Source organism: Limanda limanda, chromosome 6 (assembly GCF_963576545.1).
Source record: "Limanda limanda chromosome 6, fLimLim1.1, whole genome shotgun sequence".
Taxonomy (NCBI): domain Eukaryota; kingdom Metazoa; phylum Chordata; class Actinopteri; order Pleuronectiformes; family Pleuronectidae; genus Limanda; species Limanda limanda.
Window position 1 is genome coordinate 18,868,239 of NC_083641.1, and position 11,769 is coordinate 18,880,007.

The window sequence follows — 11,769 nt, forward strand, 5'->3', positions numbered from 1 at the left end:
GTTGAGCATTTCAAACACAGGAAAGGCTTCTGTGAGCCTTTTTCGTGCGGTTACTGCTGGATCTTAGTCTACACAACCTTAGCAGCCGCACTTACACGGTGTTTTACTATGAAATATAATCTCATAAAGTGTTATGAGCGTTTTGGCGTCATTCTTTCCTCTGATAAACGCCTGTTCCCCGAGCGCTGGATCCAAACTGTAGTACTGTTAAGTGTCGAACACATTCTTGGAACAACCTCGGGGTTAGTCCTGCGTTAGCTTGTCAAACATACTTCTTCCTCTTCTCCGTCCTTCTCTCTCTTGCTGCGCTCTGCCTTGTTAAAGCTGAGGTAAGACATGACAAGCTGCCAAGAAGATCTGCTTAACATAACGTTTGGTGAAATGAATCGCATCTGGAGGGCGCACATCTGGAAAGCTAAAGGAAGGGATGCTGAAACAGTTACGCTTTGGCCTGGAAACCTCAAACCCTGCTCAGCTGCAGCGCACCTTCTCGTGAACTGGCTGACAGAGCACTAAACCTGACAGGATTACATTGACTGCTTCATAAACTGCCGCTGAGAGGTGTTTTCCCATCTGTTAAGATTGTTGTATATTAAGTCTCTGGGAGGCCGAGCCTGTCGGCCTCTGAATAATAAATGATTGGCACAATGTTTGTTTTCTCCATTACAAGGTTCATATGTTAATAAGCATTGTTTAGCATTATTACGCTTACTCCCTTTCTTTCAAGGGTGTATCATGGGAAGAATGTTACCACTCGTATTTCTGTTCATATGGAGCTACAGCCTGGAGCTTGCAAGCTTAGCTTAGCCTAAATACTGAAAACAAGGAGAAACAGCCGGCCTGCCTCTGTTGGAAGCATAGACTGTATTTAAAAATGGAAACAGACTCGAGGTCCGGAAAGTGAAGCCAACACGGTATGGCCTGAAACCTGTATTCTCGCAAATAGCCAGCAGGGGGCAACTCCAATTCTCGCAAAAAGAAGTCTACGTGAAAATGGCCATACTCTACTACTAATCAAGTCTATAAGCTTAACTAAACTAATACTGTTACATGCAATACTAAACTCAACAGCTAAGTTAGCTAATAAAGGATATTTATCTAGTGTTAGTGAGTTATCCTGTAAGATGAGAGGTTTTTCTGTTGAGCCGACATTGCTTGAACGCTAACGCCACAAAATCACTGAACACAAGAAAAACTGCAGCACATGACAGATGGTGGCACATGACCACCTGTAAAACCACAACATATTTTTTTTGCACAATGGTGTTTGTCCGAATTAATATAACATTATAATGAGTGATCTTTAGAGGTGGAAGTAGGTGTATTGTTCTGCTTAATTGGTCTGAGCCAGCTAGGCTAGCCGTTTCCCCGTTTCCAGTCTTTGCGCTAAGCTAAGCTATACCTTCGACAAGCACATCTAAGCAAAACATTGAGGAAATTGCAGCAATTAACCACCATTGCTGATAGTCACATCCAATAATAATACAAGCAATATCAATTCAGGTCATTGGTAAACTATTACACATATATATACAGTATATTTGTGTAGCTAACTTGATAATGAACTGGTACAAATATGTAGAAAAGCAAAAGTAGCTAATACAAGATATTTATCTGGTGTGGCTTTTTGAGACGGGATGTTTGTCTGTTTTGTTGACTTGAATGCTAACGTAGCCAATAAAAGGGGCCGCAAGTGACCACCTGTAAAACCACAACGTGACCGTCTCGTACAACGTTGTTTGTACTGATCATATCAAATCATATCAGTGAGCGTTAAAAATGATAGTAGGGGGATTTTAGTACTTTTGGACGGCGCCAGGCTTGGTGTTTCCTAACAGTCAGTGTCGAAAAGTGAACAAACCTATTTCTGTAGTTCAGTTTCTGGGGTTATCCCATTTAATAACAAGTCTAATAAAGGCCTTCCTATTAAATGTGTTTGTTGTGTCTTGTGCACGTTTAATTTCCTTGACAGTGTTCCGGTGTGATGTTGTTAAATTTGTAAAGCAATGTACTCAGCAGATATTCATCTCTGTTGATAGCCAAAGAAAGATTAAAGCCTCAACAACAAAGGGATTTCATTTTATCGTCACGGCTTAATTGTATATAATTACATTATAATTACATTCACACATCCTGTACGGGACACCTTCACAGCGTGGAGAGTCTATTTACAGGCAGAAGCTTCACTGCTGCTCCTCCTCCTCTTCGTCTTCCTCCTTCTTCTCTCTTTCATCCGTCTCTTGTTCTTCTGTTCTCTTTTGTCCTCTCAGTGGGTGATCACATAACACAGGTCCGTGTAGTCGAGGATACTGGGAGGGGTGGAGGGGGGGCGCTAGTAAACATCTGATTTACCTGCAGGCAAACAGGTAGAGGGATTTATTGCACCTTTCTTGAAAACAGAAAAAAGAAATCCACAGCTTTTCTGACGAGGGGAGCTGTCAGGCTTGCAGAGGGGGGGGGTCATGCACGCTCCCACAACTACACACAAAAACAGAGCTGGCTTTTGCCATTCAATTATCTCATCAGAACCGGGAGATAAGTGCGGTTATGTATCAATGTCATATATTTCACTCTGGCCTCTTTGTGCATCCTTTCATCTGCGCTGTGCCTGCCTGTTTCTGTCTTTCCCCCTCCTCCTCCTCCCCCTCCTCCCCCTCCTCCCCTGTCTGTCTCTCTCCTCTTGTTTTTCCTGTCTACTGAACAGAGACATGTTGATATGAGGCCCGCTTTGCACAGCCACAAGGGAACGAGTCTCTGGAGTTTTTTGATCAGCTGCAAGATCAGACATGTCCCCGGCTCCCTGGTGTACACTCCGGTGCCTGATCATGCAGCATAATGGACAGGCACAGACAACCGAAAGATGCACACCCACACATGTTCACTCTATAGATCATACAAGCATGGGCACACACATTCAAAAAGGCACACACACCCAGTTTAGGGGGACTGTTATCCGTGTGTTGGCTGCGCTCACAGTGGGGTGGCTTGTTTGCTGGACACAAGGGAGCGAGCGAGAGAGATGGTGTGTCTGATTTCCCCTTTCTTGCCCTCTTTTGCCTTTGACAGTAAGATGGATGATTGCAATCACAGGAGCCATCAGTGAGACAGAGTGGAGGTCTATGGGGCAGGGAGACACAGCCATGGGAAACCAGCCGTCAGATTACTGCACCGCGCGGCTGCCATGGGAACGCTCTGCTGTTTATTTGTCTTGTTTTTTCTTGTTTTTTTTGTTTCATATGCATCCTCCTTCCCGTCGCGTTTGGCCTTTTGATGCACAGAACATGAAAGAGTCTTCGTCAAACACGTGTAGGCCGGGCGAGAGGGGCACGGAAGGAGAGCGTTTACGTCTCACAACAAAGTGAGCCTACTGTAAGTCAATATGTCTCCTCAAACCAGTACAAATGTGACAGATTTCATAGCGATTAGACCGGTCTCTTTGATCCCCTGAGAGAATGAGAGGCAGACTTTTCACTCCCCAGTCAACGGATGTTTTTAAGAGAAACATCTGTTGCTGTACAAATGAGATTACTGTGTCTCTAGCCAGGGGCCTTGTAGGTTATGAATGGTGCTGTTGCTGAAGAGGGGGGCCTGAAAGAGAGCTGAGAAGGATCTTTGTAATAAGCTGTAGCTGGTAGTTAGGGGGTTTAAATCAAATTAAATTGCCTCAGATCCTCGGTATTCATCAACGCTCACCTTCAACTTGTTCGACGGTATCACCACCACCGGTACCTTTGAATCGCTATCTCACATTGATATATCCAATATTTCACCGTGTTGCCAAGCAACAACTCACCTCAGCCTCTGTAAACTTGTCGGCCGGTGACACAAGGTGATATTTCATCCTGGAGGAGAGAAACAGAGAAGAAGAATTACTGTTTCCATGCATGACTTTAAGATAAACACTTGTATTTCACTGACCGAGATATGCATTATCTGCACCCAGGGACTTGGTAGTTGATTTACGTTTTTGTATTGAACGACATTAATACATCATTATCTGACTGATGAATTCTTGCGAGAGGCGTCACAGGCCTGAGAGTAATCTCTGCTGTGCATGTGCAGCCTGTGAAGAAAATCACACACTCACTCCTCCTCCCCCAGAGGACGCCTGTTCCTTCTGGGTCAACGACCTTGAAGACGCTAAGAATCCTCTCTTTGGGTCCTTTCCTGACAGAACACAGGTAAAGCTGCCTGTAAGGCTCCTGGAGCAGAAACAAACAGCTGCACTGCACTGACTCAGTTTCAGATGATGATACTGCACATGAGTAAAAAGTCAAAGATTGTGCACAAGCCAAGAATAGAAGACCAGGTGTCTTTTGTGATGTCTGGTTTTATGCAAAAATACCCCACAAAAAATGTCAGACAATAACTGAGCTTTGACTGAAACTAAGCAGAAATAAATTATTCAGTTCAGTTAAAACAATACAACAAACCGTACTTAAAAAACGAATTAATTAAAAAAAAAAAAAAAATTAAATTACAATATGAAGGGTTTCCTGTCAAAACCAAGATGTACTGTAGAAAAGGATATTTATATAAAAAGCCCTACTGCTGACATTAGATATGATATTGTCCATTTTGTATACATATGACTTCAAACACAGGATTCACATGTCACACTTGTGAGGAAAGTGTGTGTGAAACTGAAGAGAGATAAGTGAGAGTTTTAGAAAAAGAGAAAGACATTTTCAACCAATGCACAAAAGGAAAAACTTTATTATTGCTTTTCATGGTGTGCCTTTATGACTAAAATGGCTCATAAATACTTACCCAGTAGCAGTTAAGGTGTCCCTCAGATTGCTCTTATCAATACATGACCAAACTCCATTCTGGTCCATGATTGTAAAAACACGCCAGTGATACTTCTTCAAGGTTTGGTCAGCTGGTCAGTCATAAATGAGCCCTACCCACACACATGAAGTTTCAACACAGCCTCTGTTCCTCTATGTTCTGTGGGAGGATGCTGGAATAAACCTGGAGAAGACCCATGCAAACACAGGGAGAACAAGCAAACTCCACAAGCCAAACTGTGATTCAAACCACTGTCTTGCTGTGAGGGTTCAGTGCGAACCACTGCGCCACTGTATTGTCTCCTGATGTTATAAAAAGAGTTGAGCTACAAATACTAAATGCAGTGCATCTGGGGCCTGTGCATTATCGTATGTTGCAGCTCCAATGCATTCAAACTGAAAGCAATACATGATGTGAGTTGCGTTTGAAAACCCATTTTTTAACATTAGTGAGAGCAGTGACATAAATGCTGCACCGCCTCTTGGCATTGTGCGAATCTTCCACAGTCTTTTATTTTTTATCAGATGATCTCTAAACACAAGACATTGAGAGGAGTGTCCTTCCTTTGTATACAGCTGGGTCAGCTGTCCAGCACCTGTTCTGTGCAGACAATAGAGGCCAAGCTTCCCACAGCAGAGAGGCTCGGCCGGGCCCATTTGAAGGACTCTCAATGAGCAGCTCCAAGGAGATGCAGGCCGAGCATTAAGTGGCTCTGAAGAGTGGATATGATAACCAGATATGCTAATAAATCCTTATCTTACATGAATGGGATTATGACACTGGTGGGGGGGTCTGGCTGTGCTGGCCCTCTGAAAGCATTATTGCTGATAGACGTCAGCGGTTTCAGCAGCTGTTGAGGCCGCAGCTCATCGCCGGGCGCAATATGACTCGCTGCCGCTGTGTCTGCAGGAAATGTTTCATTTGACGGGCGTCAAGTGCTAATTCTGTGTCTGGGCACTAACAGAGGTGTAAATTCAAATAATCCACATCCCAGCTTCAGATGTCCATCCAGTGACTCTTCTCACGCTTTTTTTTCTCTCTCTGCCTTGTTGCTGCAGTCTAAGCTCTGACAATATACAGAAGGGAGAATAATAAAAGCCACAGAAAAAGACCACGTGTAAACATAGCAACGCTGAATTAAAGACTTGGAGGATGTGTGTGTTAGTGCAGCTGTCCTGCTCTGTAACACATTGTGCCAGATGATAGAACTGCACTGACGAGACACGTTTTGGGGTCTAACAACATATTCAAGCTTATTCTGTTAGAACCCTGAGACTGAAGAGTGATGCAATGAACCAGCTGTGAGAAAGACTTAAAGGCAAACATGCATGGACCACATGACCATCAACCATGTTCAGAGATCTGATCCAGGGACACTATGACTAACAAGATTTAGTGCAAACCCCTCAGGGTAAACATGTGTAAACGGGTATTTCAGGAAGTCTCTACAGTATGTCTCACATTCACATTCACACACTCTCTGAGTACATTAATAACCTACTCTCGACTAATGGAATGAAACATCTTTTTAGCATGTTTAAGCATTCTATCGAAATCCATTTTAACTTTATATTACTAAGTGGTGTTTTATTCTACTTCTCAGGCCCTGATGTCCAACAGTTGCTTCACAAAGATGTCAAGCCTGCTGATATATCATTTTATATCCTTAATTCTTTATAAGTGGTAATTTCACAACATGTAGGCCTAAAGTTGCAAACAGCTTTTGAAGCTTTGAGCTATGAGTTAATTTTTGAGTTAATGGGGTCAGTAAAATTGACTTTGAAGTTTATGTTTTTAAGTTGTAGAATTGTTTATCTTTAAAAAATGGCATTCAAAAAACGAATTAATGTTGACTTTTTGCACGCCTCCAGAGAAACACATTTTTACATATGCACAATATGTTTGGCTCTGTTTTTTTGTCACATTTTACATCTTCACTTAAGTGTATTATTATGAACTTATGTTACTGATCATTTGCAAAGAATTTACCTTTGACTATACTTCCATAATTAAACAATGTGTTTGAAACTACTGGAAATGTGTGTTTGTCCAGAAGAAGGGAAATGTAGCTGATGTAATTTGCACAGACAACTTCACTTTGTGGTATTCAAAGCTCTTATAAAAACATGACAAGTCGATCTCAAAAAATATATTCAATATAACGCAAGGTAATTAATCAGAAAATAATTTAATATCAATATATTTCTATAGATAGATTTCTTTTGTGAACGTTGAAAGCAGCAGACTCGAATTGTCACAGGGGGAATGATCTCTCAGTTCAGGTTCCTGATGCAGGTGCTGTTGATGTCTTCATGAGTAGAACCAGCTCGTCAGGTCTTTGACCACCTCAGTCCTGCCCAGGCTCGTCCTGGTCGCCCTGCAGGCGGTGCAGTAGTGCTCAGCCCACAGGGGGGGCCGGTGCATGCTGTAGCTCCCCCTCCAGTCCAGGTGGCGCCGGAGCCGGCCCGGGTTCAGCCTCAGCATCAGCAGGTACCGAGCCAGACCCCGCACCGTGGGGAAGTCGTCCACGTGGATGAAGGCCTCCGGGGGCAGGAAGCGCTCGTAGTTCTTCCGGTCCGGACCCAGGACCACCGGCACCGCTCCGGCCAGCACCGCGTTCCACAGCTTCTCCGTGATGTAGTCGGTGTGCTGCGAGTTCTCCAGCGCCAGGTAGAACTGGTAGCGCCCGATCAGGCGCGCCAGGCCGCCCGGACCCCCGTCCTCCGGAACCGGACGACCCGCGTTCCCGTACACATCCACGTGCACGTACCTGCGGAGCTTGCGGTAGAAAGCCACGCGAGCTTGCGTGTCGGCCCAGTTGCTGATGACCCAGGCCACGAGGCGGGGCCGGCGGAGCTGTGCGGGGGACGGTGCGTGAAGCTGGTGCGTGAAGCGGTCCGGGGTCGTCCTGGTTCTACGCAGGCGCGGGATGAGGAACCCGTACGGCAGGAACACATCCGAGTCCGCCCGGTAGCTCATGGTGAGGTTGAACAGCCCCTCCAGGCGCCACAGGGCGGGGGTGTGCGCCGGGGACTCGTAGTTCATCCAGATCCACTTCTGATCCACCGGACGCGGTTCCGGTGGCAGCTCCGCGGAGCCGGTGGCGACCTCCCGGTGGTGCACCAGCACCGCGTCCGCATCCGGGTACGAGCTCCGGTCGTCGGTGATCGTGCACCCGTGGATCTGGAAGAGCGCGGAACAGTCCGGGAGCTTCTGGCGTCGGCCGAACGGATGATTCCAGACCAGGAGCGTCACCGCGCGGTTCTGCTCGGACCCGACCGGCTCCAGCGGGAACGGGTCCGGGAGGCAAAGCAGGCAGAGTCCCATTAATAACAGAAAGCCAGCGGTGGCCACGCACGCACTGTGGGTTCTTCTGTAAACAAAGCTGCACCACATCTCTCCCACCGGGACCACCCGACCCGGAGCGCGTCTCCTGCACTCTGCAAAGTTTACAAACTTCTTCTCAGAGTCGAGCTTGGTCCTGTGTCCACAAAGACGTTTAGTCGCAAACATCCGGGCCAGAGTCTATAGTTCCTGCTGCACCCTCTTGCCCTACTTTTAAAGTTATTACCTGAGCAGATAAACTCAATGCTGGGTTAATTATCACAGTAACCTCACACGGTCCACTGCACCAAGTGTCTCCCAGCATTGTTGTCTCCTGCCTGCCTTCCCCTGACCAGCGTTGGTGGTTGATTTCAAGTCGCCTTCTTGGTCAAAACAGAGTGAGACCCATTTAGCCCCTGTGCTGTACGTGTGCTCAAACATGTTGGACGTGGCACTGTTGGTCTGGAGTTCCAGTCACTGGAGAATGGGGCCTTTGTGAGGCCTGCTGCCTCCCAGGCTCTTGGTTGAGCAAAAACATTCGCAGCAGGGAGGAGTCCCTGCTGATGAAATAACCAAGACTCGTCCTCTCCTTACTTTTAAAAACAAGACGTGTTTTCATTCAGCTCCTGAATTGGACTATTTTAGAATAAAAGCACTTTATGATGGAGGACAAGGGTCAAATCTCAAGTTATGGCCAATAAACTCACACTGAATGAAATAATCCATCAGATCTTTTTGGTTGAGTGTTCACAACTTCAGGTATGAAAACACACACACAAGGCCTCCCTCTGATCCTCATGCACACGCTACGCAGGCCCCTCACCACCAGGTGTCTCCATACACAAGCACAAAGCAGCCTGTGGAGTGCAGTGACATTAGGACTCATCATCTCCAAACGTACATGTTTAATTTGTCCAATGAATAAACATTTCAGCCGGATATTAGTCATGCAGCGGCGAGGCTTTGAAAAGGTTTGTCTCTGATGTTTTATTTATCAGCTATGACCCAGCACAGCAGCTCCCTCTAACCAGAAATTGTTAATGTTAATAAATGATTCAGTTTTAATTTGGTGCTCCAACCTAAACAAATAGGATGAGGGGGGGGGGGAATAAGCCCTGTGATAGTGGCACTACCTGTGTAAAAATGGATCAGCTGCCCAGGTTGTTTGCCTGCATGTGGATGAATTCTGATCAGGAACTCATGAAAAAATGATGAGACGACAGGGCCGGAGATGCTGCAACTGTGAGCTCTGGTGGGCAGAGAAAACACGCCGTGACCGGGACAACATTATTTCCCCCCACAGACACACGAGTATGTCATGAAGTCTGAATGTGAGTGAAGAAGAAGAAGGGGGGGTAAAAATGGCAGACAGGGAAGAGTGGGAGGAGATGAAGCAAGAAGCATGTGTGTCTTCTTCTCCACTGGGTCCTCCTCCTTCCTGTTACATCCATTCACTTTTCTGCACCGTGGTGGAGCAAAAAAAAAAAGGGAAAAAGAAAAGCATTTCTTTGTGTATGCTGGTGTGCGTGTGACTAGTTATCCCCATAAGAGGTTTTGTATTCTTTCTGCATTATTTATCCTCCCTTTCATCTGAACAGTTCTATTTTCAGCCGATCATTTAATGTCCTGCCCGGGGTTATCTTGTGTTGGGAAGAAACACAGCAACTCATAAGTTATGGATACATGCTGAGGATCCACATTACACACACACACACACACACACACACACACACACACACACACACACACACACACACACACACACACACATACATGTCTTTCCTCCGAGGTGAGTGAGGTCAGGAAATGACACAATGAAGAAGGAGTCTTGTTTATCTTCTTCCAGTTCAGCTTTTTAATTGTTTTTAATCCTATGCAGTACTAAAACATGCAAATGCTGCTGGAAAGTGTGCTATAATTAAAGCTGGGCTGATTGGTGATATGGTGACATTTTGTTCGGCTCAAATTACAGCCGTGGAGACGCACAATGCTTGGCATTTATGTTCGCTTCATCCTTTCTTCCTCTCCCTCGTGCAAGAAAATAACTTTTTTGTTGTCAAGCTTTGCCATTTGCTGTCGCAGAAAGAAGGATTGAAAGAAAGAAAGGAATACGGAAGAATGAAAAAAGAAAACAGACTTGCTATATTTCATAACGGCCTTGGGAGCAATCTTTTAATGATAGATTGATTGAGAGAGAGAGGGGGAGAAAGAAAACATTCCCTTTAGATTTCATAATGGTCTTGGAATTCATCTTTGGATGATAAATATATAGATAGATAAATAGATAGCCTCACTTCATTTTACTTTTTGTTTTTATTATAGTTTCAATATGTTTTACATTTGTATTATTTTGTTCTTTGTTTTTTAATCTATATTAGGTGCACACAGGATATTTCGCATCTAAAACACTGCACAATATCCTGTGTGCCATGTGTTCTTTTTGACTTTGATTCAACTTTCATACACTAACCTAGAGCAGCACTATTCATTTTGTTGTGTTTTGTGTAGATTTCTGTATTTACACTGAAGGAACTTTAGAATAATAACAAAATAATACTACACTTTAGAATGATGACACACACAAACTGTATATTTTGTGTATCTTTTGCCCATTTTCCAGATTTGTGTTTACTTCTACCCTGCTGCCTCTGAAAGGTGATGACAGCGTGTATCACTGCGCATCAGTGTTTTTCTGGGTGTGTGAATCATACCAGCACAGAGAGGAGCGTTCAGTTTTTGATGGGACCCCCAGGTCTTCACTCATCTTCCCTATTGATTTTCTCTTGCCTTCCTTTTTGCACTCCCAGGGGACGGGATGTCTCAATTGGTCCCGGCCTGTAAAGGAGAGCGTGAGCGATAGAGAAACCGATAGAAGACGAGGGAAAGAAAAAAATAGAGAGAGAGGGAGAGAGAGAGAGGGAAAAAAAACACACAAATGAAGGGAGAGAGAACGTAGAGGAGGAAGAGGCAGGAGGGGCCTGCGGGCGCCCCGATCACTGAGGCCCTCTCTGACCCCTGACCTTGATCATGACCTCAGAGGTTACCCCAGAGGTTAGAGGTTGTGTGAAAGTGCCACTGCGGCGATTCACTCCACTGCTGGGTGATGATGATCTTATACCGCCTCCCCAGCCTGTCTGACATGATCAGTGTTGCTCTCTGCCCGCAGCTCCCAAGGGCCACACATCCATCTCTAACCTGGCCACACAAGGCCCACTAAGAGCACCTTACAGGCAGAGTCAGTGAGGAGGAGGGACACAAGCAGAGAAAAGAGGGAAAGCTAAAGGACAGAAAGGCTGTTTTATTATTTTTTTACCCTGTAGCTCAGTCAAGATCCTTTTTTTATAGCAGCACTGACACAAAGAACATGGGTTTATATTACTCTGTTAAAACTTCAACTAAATATACTGATCGGATGAGACTAAATTTAAATTTGAGAGCCTCACGTTCCTCCTGCTGTCCTTGTCATGAGCAATTCATGCCATTTGTTCTGCTCTTTAATTTTACAATATAGTGTAATAAAAAGAAAAGTGCAGGGGGGGGAAGCCACACAAGTCATTCATGCCAGACGTGCACAAGCGTCTATAGCAGGAACATAATAATTTGTAGGTGGATTGATAGCTTGGTCTTTTACCTGTTCCGACTTATACTGCAGAC

At 45.0% G+C, this 11,769-nt stretch overlaps 1 protein-coding gene across 1 annotated transcript; it reads right to left on the minus strand.

The window, feature by feature from the left end:
* Window positions 1-7,101: 7,101 nt before the first annotated feature.
* Window positions 7,102-8,187, minus strand: LOC133003965 (alpha-(1,3)-fucosyltransferase 4-like). The gene has a single exon (XM_061073801.1). It carries the CDS (start codon window positions 8,185-8,187, stop codon window positions 7,102-7,104), a length of 1,086 nt encoding a protein of 361 aa, XP_060929784.1.
* Between the last annotated feature and the right edge of the window lie 3,582 nt (window positions 8,188-11,769).

Coding starts and splice junctions, on each gene's coding strand:
- LOC133003965 (XM_061073801.1), bottom strand. CDS start 8,187: ATGTGGTGCAGCTTTGTTTACAGAAGAACCCACAGTGCGTGCGTGGCC.